This window comes from Protopterus annectens, chromosome 1.part2 (genome assembly GCF_019279795.1).
Source record: "Protopterus annectens isolate FY-2018-M chromosome 1.part2, PAN1.0, whole genome shotgun sequence".
Taxonomy (NCBI): Eukaryota; Metazoa; Chordata; order Ceratodontiformes; family Protopteridae; genus Protopterus; species Protopterus annectens.
In genome coordinates this window covers 537325864-537342755 of record NC_056727.1, presented here as the reverse complement: position 1 = coordinate 537342755, position 16892 = coordinate 537325864, and the positions used below count along the sequence as shown (strand labels likewise).

The following is a 16892-nucleotide window of genomic DNA, read 5'->3' as shown; positions in this document are numbered from 1 at the left end:
CTGTTAACTACATCCTGCAGACAGAATGCCTTCCTTTGAAATAATATCTACTAAATGTGTAAGTATTGATATTACAACATAGGTCAGTGCCTGTACTTCTGAAAAATCATTTTTTGTTTTTATTTGCTACTAGATGCAGATACTGGAAAGATCATTTTGGGGGTGTGGCCATGAAGGAAAAAAATGAACAGTCATGAGAAAATAAAGTGGCAGCAAAAACAAATAGTATTTCTTAAAAAGCACCAAAACGAACACTGCACAGCAAGGATTAACGTGGAAGCGTTCAAACTAAATAATAAGTAAAAGACAATTACCATGAACTGTCCACGAACAGGCAGGCTACGACTTCTCTTATAAGACTGCAACAAAATTATGGCAAAATCCAAACGACATTCGAGCTAGCAAAAAGTTCTTTTATTACAGATAGGTAAGCGCTTTCACTTAGAGCTTCATCAGACCATTGACAAAATAGTGGTCATGAAGTCATTTAAATAACATTCACTACCTAATCAAATACAACCAATTAACTCATGGCTAGAATTTTTAAAAAGATACTCATCAAATGTATTGTAGACATGAAAATAAACTAAATAAAATAGGCACATACATGATCTATTATTTCAGGCACATAACCAAGAATCTTGTACGCTCATACAACAATATTTGCCTCATGTATGAAAATGTGCATTACATTATATATATATTTTAGAATAAAACATTTTTAAAAATCATTATAACAAGCAGAAAAGTAGGAAAAATCAAACATAAGTTATAAAAACATATACACTCATAAGCGGAACTTGCACCATACCTATGAGCAATGTATACTGGACAAACAGAATACATGAAAAAAATGCATACAAATGCACAAATTAAGACCCTACTTCTAAAATGAAAAGCAAATACAGATTATATACCTTGGCAACCTTATGTTTATTGTTACTAAAGGGAGGGCACAGATAAAAAAAAATATATATATATCTATAGGTGCTAGAGGTAATATACGTGATATAGCAGTGATTCAAAGACCTGCTATAAATAGGCGTACCTAAATTATACTATAATCTACCTCACTTTAAGCCACCTAGATTTCAAGGCAGGTCTAACTGAAGCCCTTTCATTAAGGCCTTTCCCTTTATCCACTCTCATTCTTAATATCCATTTAACTTCTCCGCTTTCAGTAAGGTTCCTTATATCCCCCTCACGCACTGTAGGTCCAACCTTATCAATCACCATAAATTTAAATGTATGGTCTTATCCTGATGATATAACATGTTTAGCCAAAGCATTATTCATTGACTTAATTTGAATATTATATACAAGTTCTCTTATCCTATCTTTAAACATGCGGTCTGTTTTACCTATATAATAGGAGTGACAGACAGAACAGAAGGAAAGGTAAACTACATGCGTATCCTTACAGTTGGCATGGACATGGAAGGTGAAACTATGACCAGTATCAGGATGGATAAATGTATTAGTAGTGTCAACATATTTACAATAAATTACAGTCACCACAAGGAAATATACCTAAATTAGATACTTCTTGTTGGCTAACAACCCTTGGGTAACATAGCATTCTTTTTAAACTGAGTTTATTCTTATATAGGTATCTAGGAAGATCACCTACCACATCCCTCAATCCAGGATCTGTAGTAAGAATCTGCCAATGTTTCTCTATAATGTCAGTAATAAATCTGACATCTGCAGTATAAAATAATGGCACCTTTAGAGAGAGGGGGTAGGAGTATCTGGAACAGAGATTTATTCTCATCAGTACCTCTTAAAGAATAATAGGGTTTTGCTCTATTCTGTCTAAGTAAATCGATGTCCATTAGGTCCCTTTCGACCTTTTGCTCACTATAACCTCTGGTCAACAATCTACCTTTTAAGTCAACCATCTCCCTGTAAAAACCCATATCCGAAGGATTGCGTCTAGATGCTCTCATTCCCTGTCCCATGGTTACATTCTTAAAAATATACTGAGGGTGCATGCTAGTACAGTGTAACAGGGTATTCCTATAACAGGGTTTGTGATACACACCTGTATTAACATATCCACACTCTAACCTTTCAATATATACATCCAAGTATTCTAGTTTAGTTCTGGAATAATTCATGGTAAATTTTAAATAGTCAAACCTTCTATTTAAAATAGAGAGGAAACTCATCAATTCCTCTAAAGTACTTGTCCACATCAGAAAAAGGTAGTCCACGAAACTTCTATAAAAGGTAACATATTTAATATACAAATCCATCTGGAATAAAAGTTTCTTGCTCCCAAAGTGCCATAAACATGTTGGCATAGCTACTGGCAGACGAGGTGCCCACAGCCACGCCATCACGCTGTAGGTACATTGATTGTTAAAATTAAAGGCATTATTCTCCAAAATGGCTTCCAGAAACAGGCCTAACAAATCAATTTGCCTATTATTATATTCACTATGCTCACTTAAGTATTTCTGTACTGATTGTACACCTATGTCATTTGTGATGATGGTGAATAATGACTTTACATCAAGAGTAACAAAGTAGAAACCTGTACTTAAAGGTGATACACCAGTATATTCATACAGATCAATTAAGAACTGCTTAGTATCTTTTAAAATATATTGATTTTGATCAATAATAGGCCTAAATTTGTTTTCCACATAGAGGGGAAATGGTTCAGTGAACCACCAGCAACTATAGGCCTCATGGGTGGATTCTGGCCGTCTTTATGAATCTTTGGTATACCTTGAATGGTTGGCAATAGGGAGTGATCAACTTTCAAAAACTTATATAAGTGAATATCTAATATATAACTTTTAAGTAGATCTAACATGAGTAAGACATTTTTATGCACAGAATGAATTTTATCTGAATCAATTTGTACATAAAAGCTCTCATTGCTCAGCATTGCCCCCATTCGCTGTATATAGTCACTCTTATTCATAAGGACTATCGGGCCCCCTTTGTCTGCAGGTCTAAACACAATATTGTCATCATTCTGTAAGTCTTTTAATGCTTGTCGTTCTCTATAATTCAGATTATGCCTAAATTTCTTACCACTATTCAGTGTATATTTATCATGATAGAAGTTATAGAGATCGTCCTCTACCATTTTGTTGAACGCCTCTATTAGTGGATGTGAGCATGGCATATATAAACTAGGCTTCATGAACCTTCTGGTATTATCAATGTATCATTAAATTCCAATTTTAACATTACATTCCTAGTAAAACATCTAATGTTTATCATAGTCTCAGTGAGGTCACTGGAAGTAGTAGGAATGAATGTCAACCCTCTATTCAAAAAAGAGTAACCTCATTGTCTTTAAGTTCACGAGTTGATAAGTTCCATATTAATGTCTGTCCACTTGACTCCACATTTTTTCAGAGTCTGATTGGACTGTCTTTCTGCAGATAACTTTCGCTTGTATTCACCTCATCGACCGTGTCCTAGTTTGTCCTTTCTCCAAATTTATTGGCAATGGAAAATGGGGATAAGAGGAGGCATTAGATGTAGAAGGGAAAACAGTTAAAGTAGCATTTAAAGTGTTATGTATTTTTGGCCGGACATCACCATTCTGTGCTGGCATCAATGCCTCATTATTTAAATTGCCAAATGAGTTAGTATTAAATGCATTTGTTAAGCCATTTTGTGCTGTAGTAAACACATGACTAGGGGAATTGGTAACAAGCCCTTGTCTACATGGAACATTTGAGACATCATTAACAGTCACATTTCTACTAGCTGTTTGCTCTGTCCTTGAGCCTTCAGCCTCATTACTTCTTCCAGCATTGGCAGTGTCCATTCTGGGCCAAGTAAACATATGCCCATTCTGAAAGTCTCTCACATCTCTCTCTATTTTATCTCTTTTTTGCTGAAGGAGTCTCCTCTCATATACTACAAATCCATCCAGCATGCCCTCCAATGCCCGGCCAACATGTACATTAGAAAAATCAGCATATAATTTAATTTGCTGTTCTTTAATAGAATTACTTAAAACTTCCTCCTCGGGTTTAAAATAATCGATAAGTAGGGCCATATACTTGGCGCTTACCTCTAGATTGAGCTTTTGCCAGCTCGCAAGCAGTTCTGGATGTTGTATGCCATAATTCGGCATTTTTAGGACTCAAAGTCCCCGAGGAACAATGTGCCTTTGAATACAAGCCTCAAAGTGCTGGCGTTGTGTTTGCGAACGTTTTATCTTAAGAAAATCCTTTTCCATATTCTCCACCATCTGTTTTAAAACTTCTGAATCAATTAAGGCTGTTGTCTTCGTCTCGCTGGATGTGACTTCATATGTCATCAAGGGGTTGGTTTCTGACCTGATAAAGGCCAATAGCCCATCTGGAATTCTCCGCTCCGCCTCTGTAGGCCTTCCAGGTCTGTAATTGAGTTCAACCTCCAACAAATTACCTTCTGCCATGTTCCTTACTAATGCAGTCAAAGAATTCACAAGTAAAAAGCACCAAAACAAACACTGCACAGCAAGGATTAATGTGGAAGCATTCAAACTAAATAAGTAAAAAAGACAAGTATCATGAACAGTCCATGAACAGGCAAGCTATGACTTCTTTCATAATAAGACTGCAACAAAATTATGCCAAAATCCAAACACTTCGAGCTAGCAAAAAGTTAATTTATTACAGATAGGTAAGCACTTTCACTTAAAGCTTCATCAGACCATTGACAAAATAGTGGTCATGAAGTAATTTAAATAACATTCACTATCCAATCAAATAGAACCAATTAACTCATGACTAGCATTTTTAAAAAAACTACTTATCAAATTTATTGTAGACATGGAAATAAACAAAATAAAATAGTCACATACATGATCTACTATTTCAGGCACATAACCAAGAATCTTGTATGCTCATACAACAATGTATGCCTCATCTATAAAAATGTGCATTACATTTTATACATATATATATATATATATATATATATATATATATATATATATATATATATATATATATACATTTTATATATATATATATATATATATATATATATATATATATATATATATATACACACACACACACACACACACACACACACACACACACACTACATAGAAATCTCTCATAAAAATGCATACAAGAACACAAAACCTAAATCCTGTATGTCAGGATAAAAAATGTTTAAAAATCATTATAACAAGCAGAAAAGTAGGAAAAAAATCACACACAAGTTATAAAAACGTATACTCATAAACGGAACTTGCACCATACCTATGAGCAATGTATACTGGACAAACAGAATACATGACAAAATGCATACAAATGCACAAATTCATTTAATTTGTGCATTTGTATGCATTTTTTCATGTATTCTGTTTGTCCAGTATACATTGCTCATAGGTATGGTGCAAGTTCCATTTATGAGTATACATGTTTTTATAACTTGTGTGATTTTTTCCTACTTTTCTGCTTGTTATAATTGTTTGTTTGTGTATTTCGGCTTTTCCCGGTTAGGGGTCACCACAGCGGAACTCCAGTCCGCTAATGATTGGCAGTAGATTTTTTATGTGCCGAGTTTGCCAGCCCTGACGCACAACCTTCAACGAAGGTACGCCCATTCACGTATGTCTCCACACAGAAGACGCTCTAGCTGAGAATCGAACGAGACAACGTCTTGCTGAGAGGCAACAACGCTACCGTAGCACCACATAATAATTTAAAAAAATAATTTTATTCTGACATACAGGATTTAGGTTTTGTGTTCTTGTATGCATTTGTATGAGATATTTCTATGTAATTATATATATATATATATATATATATATATATATATATATAAATAAATAAATAAATAATGCACATTTTTATAGATAAGGCATATATTATTGTATGAGCATACAAGACTCTTGGTTATGTGCCTGAAAAAGTACATCATGTATGTGCCTATTTTAGTTTATTTCCATGTCTACAATACATTTGATGAGTATCTTTTTAAAAATGCTAGCAGTGAGTTAATTGGTTGTATTTCATTGAATAGTGAATGTTATTTAAATTACTTCATGACCACTACTTTGTCAATGGTCTGATGAAGCTCTAAGTGAAAGTGCTTACCTATCTGTAATAAAAGAACTTTTTGCTAGCTCGAAGTGTTGTTTGGATTTTGCCATAATTTTGTTGCAGTCTTATTATGAGAGAAGTCATAGCCTGCCTGTTCGTGGACTGTTCATGATACTTGTCTTTTAAATAGTATTTCTTGTTTATAACATAGGACCATAACAGATTACTAGGCTAATGACCCCAGAGCCTTTTAAGCTTAACCATCAATGCCCCAATTTATAAACTATAACTTCAGTTTCTATTTCATACACAGCAATGAAATAGTGTTAATGGACCTTCTCTCCTGCTGCAGAGAGGTTTAATATACAATAAACTTAAAATCAAAATCCATATGGGATAAAGAATAGGCATAGTATAGCAACTACCAAAGAATTCTTCTTCCCAATGTATAGAATAAGTCCTCAAAGAATAATCCCCTCATAATCCTAGATATACTATCTATTACTGTCTATATAATCTAGAATGACACCGTGTTACATGCAGAAGAAAAACTGATTTAACAATAGCCTTGTTACATTGCTCTATTATACTACTATACTGACAAATGAAAGTACAACAACTCTTAACAGAAAGTCTGTGTGAGGTACTGAACACTACATGCACAAGCAAGGCTTCCATCAAAAGTCAGCCACTGCCCAATTATAAAAGTTGACTGCAGATGGGTACAGTATCCGCTAACAAAAAAGCTTCACTCTGTATACATGATCTCCATGTGTGTCCTCAGGGTGTGATATACTACATTTATATATTTACTTTATTTCGAGTACAGAACTTTATTATTCAGTTTTAAAGGTTTGTAGCTGGTGACTGATGTGCTTAAGGGTTTGTGCAATGAACTGATACTATACATTTTCTGGGATCCAGCTAATGAAGACCGACTGCTCAGAACCAACTATTACCACTCAATATTTAAAGGCTGGTGTATTTTAACAGCAAATGGTAATTTGTGCTCTTAGTCTGCCAGTGAAGCATGGTTGGTGGCACTCTCATCATGTCCCCTTTTTGGACAATACTGCTGGTAAGGTTGTGCTGGAAGCCAATGGGCTCAGTCTAAGAGATGTAAAATCCTCTTGGAACTGCAGCGGTACAGTGTAAAGCTTATTTAGGTGTGGCAGCTGTTGACCATTACCAGAGACACTACTATGCACTTACCAAATGCCTGTAAACCCAATTGTCCCTTGCATATTTACTGGCTTGCGACAGTGTTGCTCAGGAGGCAATACTCCTGATCACCTTAGATTATTTAGTGTCTGCAGGTGGCGTTAATAAACTCTTTCATTTAATACTGAAAAGGCAGTTGTCAGGATATATTATAAACTGGAATTGAATAACTTGGAAAATTATATATTATAAACTGGACTTGAATAGTACTTCACGGTGGTACAGCGTTAGCGTTGTTGCCTCACAGCAAGAGGTTCTCCCGTTCAATTCTCGGCTTGGGTTGGGAGTGCCTTCTGTGTGGAGTCTGCATGTCCTCCCCACGGTCGAGTGGGCGTTAGAAAGACATGCGCTGAATGGGCATGCCTTCGTTGAAGGTTGGGCATCAGGCTGGCAACTCAACACCATAAAAAACAACTGCCAATCATTAGTGGACCAGAGTTCCGCTGTGGCGACCCCTAACTGGGAAAAGCCGAAAGACAAACATAAACTGGACTTGAATAACTTGGAAAATGGTTCTGTCTCCAGAAAGTCTGTGTACCCTTGCAGTCATAAGGTAAACATTTACTAGTGTTTGTTACAAGGTAGGTATTTATTCTTTAGTCAGAGTAGTTAGGAAACTGGCAAAAAATAAGCCCTGTGGAATATGAAAAAAACATCTGTGCCACAGCTGACTAAAGAGTGCAAAGCAAACGGAATTCCATGTACTGATGTGACAAAGGATGACATATTAGCTGTCTTTGGTACAGCTACGACTTGGGGTTCAGACCACTGAAATTAAAGCCAGCCTGGTAGTTAATGTGACAGTACAGCAAAGAGCAAAACTACCCACTCTGTCCCAAGATGACCTTACAATTCAGCTTGAAGTAAGAGAATTGGAGTTAAAGTTGGAAATGAGACACTAAGGCAAATAAACAAATTGCTTGACATGCAAAAATAACATGAAAAAAAGGGAAAAGCAGTGACAGTGATAACATAACAGAGAGATGCTATCCCTTCAACAAGACACATAAATAATGGGGGGGGAGGGGTGAAAGCCAAGCACCAAAGTTAGTTTAAACTCGTTGTTCAGTATAAAGAGAGGACAGGCATTTATAATTTTATTTGGGTATTTGAAAAGGTGAATTATCAACACAAAACTGATCAGGAGCAAAGGGTATTTTTTTTTAGCTTGCCCACCAACTGACATGGATGCAGTGACTGCAATAAAATTAACAGTCCTTACTTGAACATTTTGAACTTATTCCTGAAACTTAATAGGAAAATGTTTAGAGATACAGAGCACAGGAGGAGGAAGAGGACAGCGATATCGATTTCACTGAAGAAATAAGAACTAAAATGAGAATGTAGATGTCAAGTTACTACTTCTGAAATGTCGGAAAACATTATGAAAGACAGCAGCACACTGTACTTTTCTTGAGCATATAATAATCTTTATTAGCTTAGAAGTAACACTGGTGAGGAAATGAGAAAAGGGGACCTTTATATAGCCAGCAGGAAACCAGTGCAAAAGAAGTGGGAGCTCAGCACAAGTGAGATAAGAGAACTAATGGAGACCATCTAAACTTTCACAGCAGGCTGCACGGGCAAAAGGGTGAAAACTTTGGCTTGAATACACAAAGTTTTTGTTGTAATCAAGTATAGCATGCACATTCCAAATGCCCATACTGGTGGCAGGAAGGGGAACAAAAGCCAAGAGAGGGAGTTAACAGCAGTTACAACACAGCAGTGATTGTCCTTCAAGAACCAGCGGCTGTTCCAGATTACCATAACAGCCTATGCCTTATCGTAGTACAAAGTAATAAATGATTGCTAAGACAGACACTGTATCAGAGATAACTACTGTCACACTTGTAGCCGTTAGAAAAGAACACTACTTGTACAGACAGTTCACTCCACTTACAGCCAAGGGAGGGATATATTTTCAGCTGCCATTGGCTAGGATTCATTTGGACTGGGACGAGGAGCAGGGATAAAAGCAGCTGGCAATAGTTGAAAACAACTTCAGTTAATGTTTTATAACATAATTACTTTGATGACCCAGTACACTTGTACATGCAATTACATGCAGTCAGGCATGGATATAATCAATGGTGGAAGGTTGTAAGGGAGGACCCATACCTTTAACTGAGGCTGATGTGGCTATTTCAGGCAAAGAACCAAGTGGTATCAGGAAGCCCGAAACTGAGCTGCAGCTCTCAAACTGTACCACACTTTTTCTGAAAAGAGTTACACGGGAAGAGATGGTCAGTAGCAGTTCAGTATAAATATGAGACACTGTTGGTAAAAGGTAACAAGAGAAATTAAAAGGATCCCAACAAGTTCAAGCACGCACATATATCAGATCCTACCTTACAGGATTTGAAGGAAGTAGTCAAAAAGGCTCTTGGATCTCAAGGCAAAGGGGAGTCAACATACTTGAACAGAAGCTATACAAAAATAGACTCAGAGTGTCTAGAGTGAAAAGTGGTGCAGGTAGTTCCAAGGGTTTATGAAAATCCACAATATTTCTCTTCTGGTCAGCCACACATAAAGCCCACATAATTAGCATATACAACACAATGCAGAAACAAGGACCCAATGAACAGTCGCATCAGGACAAAGAAATGATAGATATAAATGGCAAACGTGTTTTTCGCTTATCAAAAATACAGAAAAAGCTTTTAAAACAAGAAACTAGGTGATTGTAACTTGAAAAATAATTTCTACTTCTTGATGGTCTGTCCAGAAAGCTTGAAAAATAATTTCTACTTCTTGATGGTCTGTCCAGAAAGCTTGCCATAGTCTAGGAAGGAGGGAGAAAAGTGAAAAACTTTGGAAATGTAACTGTTCATTAAAAAGAGAATTAAGCTGTACTAAAGCTGTACTGAAGAAATATGTCATTTTTTTAAAAGATAAAAGTTGTTCCACTGTATTTCTTATTCAATAAATATGTAATATTTCAAAGAAGGGTGAGACCTTAGACATAAACACGGTTTACCATCATAATTTCAACAATGCTTTGTGTGAGTAATCACTTACTCGAAAAACATTGTCGGAATTAACGTTGGTGAACGAGAATAACAAATTAAAAAAATGTCAACAGTTTAAATTCGAACTGTTAACATTTCTTTGAACTTACCTCAACATCTGGTGCCATTCACAACATGCTTAGCAGAGGGACAAGCCCCCGCTACTTATATATACCAACGTCAAGGACTCACTACAGTGAACAATGCTGAACTTAGAAAAGTGCAAATGCACACTGGCATTTGCTCTTTTGTGTTTTCAGCATCTTTTGGTTTCACTAGTATGAACCACTGAAAACATCATTTTGCACATCTGCAGTCACAGATGTGCAGGTCGACAATATGATGTTAAACCAAAAAAGGTACATTTGTTACTGTGGGAATGTACTGCAGTCTGAAATTGAAGCTAACTTAGCTAAGGTGTATGCAGTGCTTGAAAGCAAATGCTCCATGAAGATACTACTCCAGATCAAATGTTATTACCTTATTTGGGACTCCCCCCATAAGTATGTAACTGTGGAAACAAGAAAGTATATTATATAATTGAAGCAAATGGGAACTCATGCCTGGGACTTGTATAGAATAAACTGTTAGCTTGTGGGGGCAATCTAAACCTTCATAGCAGGTTGCACAGGAAAAAGGGTAAAAACACTGGCTTGAGTTCTTGGAGCAAGTTTTCAGTGTAAGTTTGGCATGCATATTCCAAATATCCATACTGGTGGCAGGTTAGGGAACTTTACAGATTTTATTCTGATCTTGAAAGTCAGTGAAAACAGTGCATGTTGTGTCTTTATCTAATATTAGTTAGGGTCTAGGGTAGCTTGATGAATGTCGTTTACCTACTTAGTACTTTTACTTTAAATGTCCTGCATAACAACATTCTTGCTTGCAAGTTTACTTTTCAAGTGAAATGTTTTATCTCATTATTCAATTTTAAATGTATGTGGCTGGTCCTGTTATGTGTTTAAGGATTTTTTTCACTGAACTGGTTATTACTAACTGTTTGGCATCCACCTATCCATGAGTGACTGCTTTGTGCTATACATTACCACTCAACTTTTTCAAAGGTTTTCTAATGGCAAACAGGAAGTTGTATTCTTGTTTTTCCAAGAAAGTCTGACTGGATGTAGGATTACCATGAACTGAGGAAGAAGATGTTGGTACTGAAGAATTATGATGTACCCCTTCTGGAACTCTGGGTTTGTGTGTGTGTGTGTGTGTGTGTGTGTGTGTGTGTGTGTGTGTGTGTGTGTGTGTGTGTGTGTGTGTGCACTTGCATGGTCACACATGCAAAACAATTCTAGATAAGTTTCAATGTACTGTTGGAAAGACTGCACTGGAAGACACTGGGCTCACTCTAAAGTGGTTGAAATGCTGGGCAGCCAGAGATTACAATTCTGATCTGCAGCTATCCAGTGTAAAGCTAATGTGGGTGCAGCAGGAGTTATCTTTTACCTAAGAAAACATGCACAGTTATCATACAAGGTCAATTACTGCTTGCATATTAACTGGCTTGCAGATGTATGTATTGAGTTGGACTAAAATACCAAACTGCCTAACATCTCATTATTAAGTCAATGTTGTTGCTGTTGTGTCTTTCGGCTTTTCCCGGTTAGGAGTCACCACAGTGGAACTCCGGTCCGCTAATGATTGGTAGTTGATTTTTACGTGCTGAGTTACCAGCCCTGATGCACAACCTTCGACAAAGGTATGCCCATTCACGCATGTCTCCACGCAGAAGACGCTCTAGCTGAGAATCGAACCGGACAGCGTCTTACTGTGAGGCGACAACGCTACCGCAGCACCACCACCACGGGTCTCATTATTAAGTCAATGCACTGGTAAATTTGGAACCTGGTTCAGCCACAAAAAAAAAAAAAAAAACTTAAAACAAAACCTACAAAACATGTCAAGAGAATATAAAAAGGACATTTTGAACTTAACCCACCGATTACTGCAGAACAATTTTGCTTAATTAATTTCAACAAATAGGCAAATTTTTATTTATTTTATTTTACATTTGTTGATGGATACATGTCCATTTTCAGCAGAGGAAATATTACAAATGTTTATAAGTAACAAATTAGAAAATCATAACATGAGCAGTTAATACCATATTAGCAATTTTACATAGAATGTAAGAAATAAGACAGATACTAATAGGAAGAGTGAAGGAGAGATGTAGTATGAGAAAGGAACAAAGCCAATGATTTAGGTAGTACAGTTTAATTTTCTGTTTGAATTGAGGCAGGGATGTAGTCAAAGTTATGTCACAAGGTAAGAGATTGTAATGCAATGCAAATGCAACTGTGATGCACTATGCTGCCAAAGTGAAACAGTGTGCTGTAAACTGTAAATCTGCTTAGAATACGGATGAAGCACTATGCAACAGATTTGTTGTCAGTGATACTCATTGTGAAGCCTGCCATAGAAAACTGCTTTCTGAATTATGTTCAATGGCATTCACGACAGCACTAAGCATGTAGATAGCAAAAAGAAATATGCAACAGCTGAGGAAAGTATAAAGAATATGTTGGTATAGGAAATGAAGTAGAAATATAAGCAAACCTTGCAAACTGCAAATATATTTTATTACCACTGCAACAATAGAAAATCATCTCCACAAACTTTAGCTATAAAAAGGCTAAATGCCTCAGTTGTGTAAAGTGGGATCCATAGAAGGAGCGTGTCAAAAAAAGTACAGAGTAAAAGAATAAATTGTGTGTATGTTTAAGTATTTTGCCCTGATAAAGCAGAAAATGGAAGATGAAAATGAACTTCCAATGTTTAGAAAGGAAAAGAGACATTTCTGGACCATCTATGTTGCAAACAAGAAAACAGTGGGCAAGGATACTAATACAGGATAAGTAGTATCAATCATAAGTTCCTTTCACTGTTCCCAGAAAAAAAAAAAAAAAAACTTACAAACTACTATTGTAAAACTTAAAATTTATACAGTTGACAGCCTGCCTGTGCTGTGTTTAATTAACGTCTGTGGTAGGCCATTAAAAAGACAATTGAATATCTATCTTTCCTTGTGATAAATAATGATGGTCAATCTTTATGTGTGAGAGATTGGCTGCAGAAACTTTTGTTACACTGGTAACCAATTAAGTCTCTGAGCCAAAGTATGTCACTTGACTTTAAATCAGTGAAGAAATGCTTGAAATGTGTGCTGAAATATTTAGTAGGAATTATACACAATGGGTAGTGACTACACCACCATTTTTGTAAATTAGTGTATGGTTCCCAAGTTTTAAATATGTAAAGAGAGTATAAAGAGATGAAAAGTCTTAAAACACATGGTATTATTAATCTAGTGAAGCATTTTCTAATCATTTATGCTGTAAAACTGGGTAGAGTCATAGGTATCAGTGTTGATTATAAGCTGACTGTGAATAAAGCTACCAGCAACCAGGCATATGCTCTGCCTAGTGTGGAAAAGCTGACAGTAGTAAGTGGTGGAACTAAATTTTCAAAGCAGACAAGTAGCTGCTTACCACTAAATGACACTTGATGACAACTCTAAAAAATATGTGACAAGTAATACACACACAGGTTTGTGTGTATAACAAATTACCAGCTTACCATTAATCAAGAGTTCCAGACATCTACTTTGTAAAAGAATAATTGAAAACTTATTCAAGTTCTGTGGTTAGAAAACATATTCAAGTTATTTTCAGTTTCTGTAATTGGATGATTTGCCAGTTACCAGAAACAAAAGCAACACTTCTGCAACTATCGAAGTATTATAAAAACTACAAGTCTACCAACCAAGTGTTAAAATGCACAAGTTGGTGACAGCTTAGGTGAGTGTAGAAGATCCCATGGCACTTAAAAAGAAGACAATTTCCCCAATGCCATAGCCAAAATGTTCTCTAGGCAGTATGAATATCACCTCAATGGCCCAGTGAGACTAATCCATTCAGCAAAACATCAAATAAATAAAAAAAATTGAATTTTGATTACTTGGGCCATGTGCTGGTGAGGAAAGGGATACATTTGTTCTAAAAAGGTGAAAGCTATCCATAAGTAACACACACACACGTATGAGAAGGAGTTACAGGCATTTCTAGATTAAGTATTATACAAAACTCATGCCTAACCAGAGCAAAACGGCACACATTAATTGTACACAGTGCTAAAACAGCAAGTGTCTTTAGAAAGAAAAAAATGTGATCAAAAAACTTTCTGAAATCATAAAGAAATAAACTGTTACTACACTGCAATGAACTACTAGTGTAACTTGCTTGTGATGCCTCTGTAGTAATTCAGCATGACATGACATGAAATTTCAGTCGAGGAAAGGCCAACTGCTTCTACTGCTGAGAAGAATTATTCCCAAACTGAGAGGAAAAAAAAACACTTTGTTTTGATTTTTAGAGCAATGAACTCCTATCAATACCTCTCTTAAGGTACAAACTTCAAATTGGCCACTGAACATGTTACTTTTGCTACTGTTTGGTAAGAATAAGAGAGTTTACCTAGAATACCTGCAAGAATAATCTAGAGATGAGCTATAATAATATTAGCCTATGACTATAATGTAGAATGCAGAATTTTAATAGTCATGCTAATACAGACTCTCCAGCAATGAATTATCAGAAAATTTGGTTAAACCAACTGAAGAAATTACAGATAATGCGAATGCTCTAAGAACATTTCCAGAACACTGTTGCTAATACTAAATTGATAGAATATGGTAACTAGAGCTGACCAGGAGGAACTGTCAACAGTAGGAGGTTTTATGCTAGAAGAGTGACCGTCAAAAAGAGATTTTAGTTTTAATTGTACAACTGTTGTGACCTATGGGGAGCGGAGTAATTATTTCATGGAAACTGAGAAGAGCTGGACTGGACGAACTCCAAAGGGATCACAGTGATTAAATCACTATGTAAAAAGTGTGGCAAAGTTAGATGAAGTACTAATGAGTTTGTAATTATTACCTACAAATAATCTTGATGAATAGCTCTTTAGTTAAAGTAGAGACTATCTCCTAGATAATATGATTTCACTGTACTGCTGACACCTGTAAAAAAAAAAAAAAAAAAAAAAAAAAAAAAAATCACCCCACATTTCCTATTCATATAAAAGAAAAAGAATAAAAGAGAAAATTTCACCCCGGGAATCACTCCAGTGGCTCTACTCGACAGAGGCAATGGAAACTAAGATGGGGTGGCACGTTGCCAGGGGGTAATCCTATGGGCTAGGCTTGTAAAGGCTCCAGGGCCATTAGCCTAGTACACACCTATGAATACACATACACAAAGAAGAAGAAATAAATTACATTTTCAATGAACATAAATTTCAAAGTTGGTTATTACTTTACACTAAAAACAAACTATCCCAACAACTTCAGCCCATCTCCTTAATAAGCAAATCACAGGCAAACAGTCACATGACTACAATGCCAGAAAGCAGCGCTATACCAACGTTCATAAAACACAAAAATTGAACCCACCTTCTAAATTGTCAAACCCTAGCACGATATCAGCGACTTTGCCGTGCCTGTCTTTAGTTTGCAGGGTAGTTACTATGCATCCGAAAGATATAATTTCAACTGTCACAGAATCCGATTTTAATATGAACTTATCGACAACGCCCCCTCCATCAGGCAATGTCCCAAAAGTTTCTTTTGTAACTTCTGTCATTATATCAGAATGCGATCCTGCAACCTATGGAATACAGTACAGTTACTGAAAAACAAGTGTCTTTAACCAAGTTCAAATAATTAGAAAATATGAAAAAGACACCAGTTTAATATACAATGCAATGCAATTACTTGTTCTTTGACTCCAACCAAAGTTGCAGTTGAAAAATTACTTTACTTTAGAGAACATTTATGGCATTACAAGTCAAATAAGTTAAAGTTATAATTCAACATACCTAGCAAGAACAAGTGCTTAAGGATTGACTGGTGTAGTCTTCCTAGAGAAGGGAGGTGTGGCCTACGAAAAAGTGCTGACAACGCGTAAATGGTCATAAGACTCTATGGCCTTAGAATAGCTTTGAATACAGACTCTTGACGTCATCTATAAATGCCCGATTCCTCCTTCAGATATAAGTATTTACATACCGTGGCGAACTCTATCCCAAAAGAAGACTCTACCCTAAAAACGCAGACGCGATCAACTGGGGAGAAAGGCAATTAATGTTCTTGTCTGATAACTTCCTTGTTTCTAAGTGGAATGCACACACATATACAAACATTGGGAAGGGAGAAAATGCCGACTAGGTCAGTTGCTATATAACACTCCCGGCATTCGGATTATTAGTCACCTAACAGATATGAATACAAATAAAGCAAAACTTTGTCACCTGTTGGACAGCCCTTTTGCTGGATGTGCTTGCTCGTAGTCCACTAACATCAAAGTCTGGAATGCCTGACGTTAGAGTTTCAATTGTTTATACTTTAACCATCAGCGTTTTAATGTTGAAAAAGTATAGAATTAGCATAGCAACTATGAAACGTGATGACAACCCCAATGGGATGTCAAACAAGTTGTTTCACCCACACCCGTGCAAAGTACAGTAGTGTAGTGTTTTCTAATATAAACAGTCGCTGGCATATTCACGTCTGTCCCCATACAATTATAGCTGATACTTGTTCTTTGGAATTAAAGCTTATAATTTCCAAAATGGTTCAATA

General features: G+C 36.2%; 1 protein-coding gene across 3 annotated transcripts in view; it reads right to left on the bottom strand.

The window, feature by feature from the left end:
- The window catches only part of GALM (galactose mutarotase), a 528762-nt gene extending 512079 nt beyond the window's left edge, over nt 1-16683 (bottom strand). The window contains exons 1-2 of one of the 3 annotated variants that reach the window (XM_044057494.1): nt 16562-16683; nt 15705-15918 (exon numbers count right to left, since the gene is read on the bottom strand). In XM_044057494.1, the coding sequence (XP_043913429.1) occupies nt 15705-15894 (190 nt within the window). In that variant the 5' untranslated portion in view covers nt 15895-15918; nt 16562-16683. Of the gene's footprint in view, nt 1-15704; nt 15919-16025; nt 16102-16129; nt 16232-16561 lie in introns of those variants that run through there. The other 2 variants (XM_044057486.1, XM_044057502.1) reach the window with 2 other exon arrangements.
- Between the last annotated feature and the right edge of the window lie 209 nt (nt 16684-16892).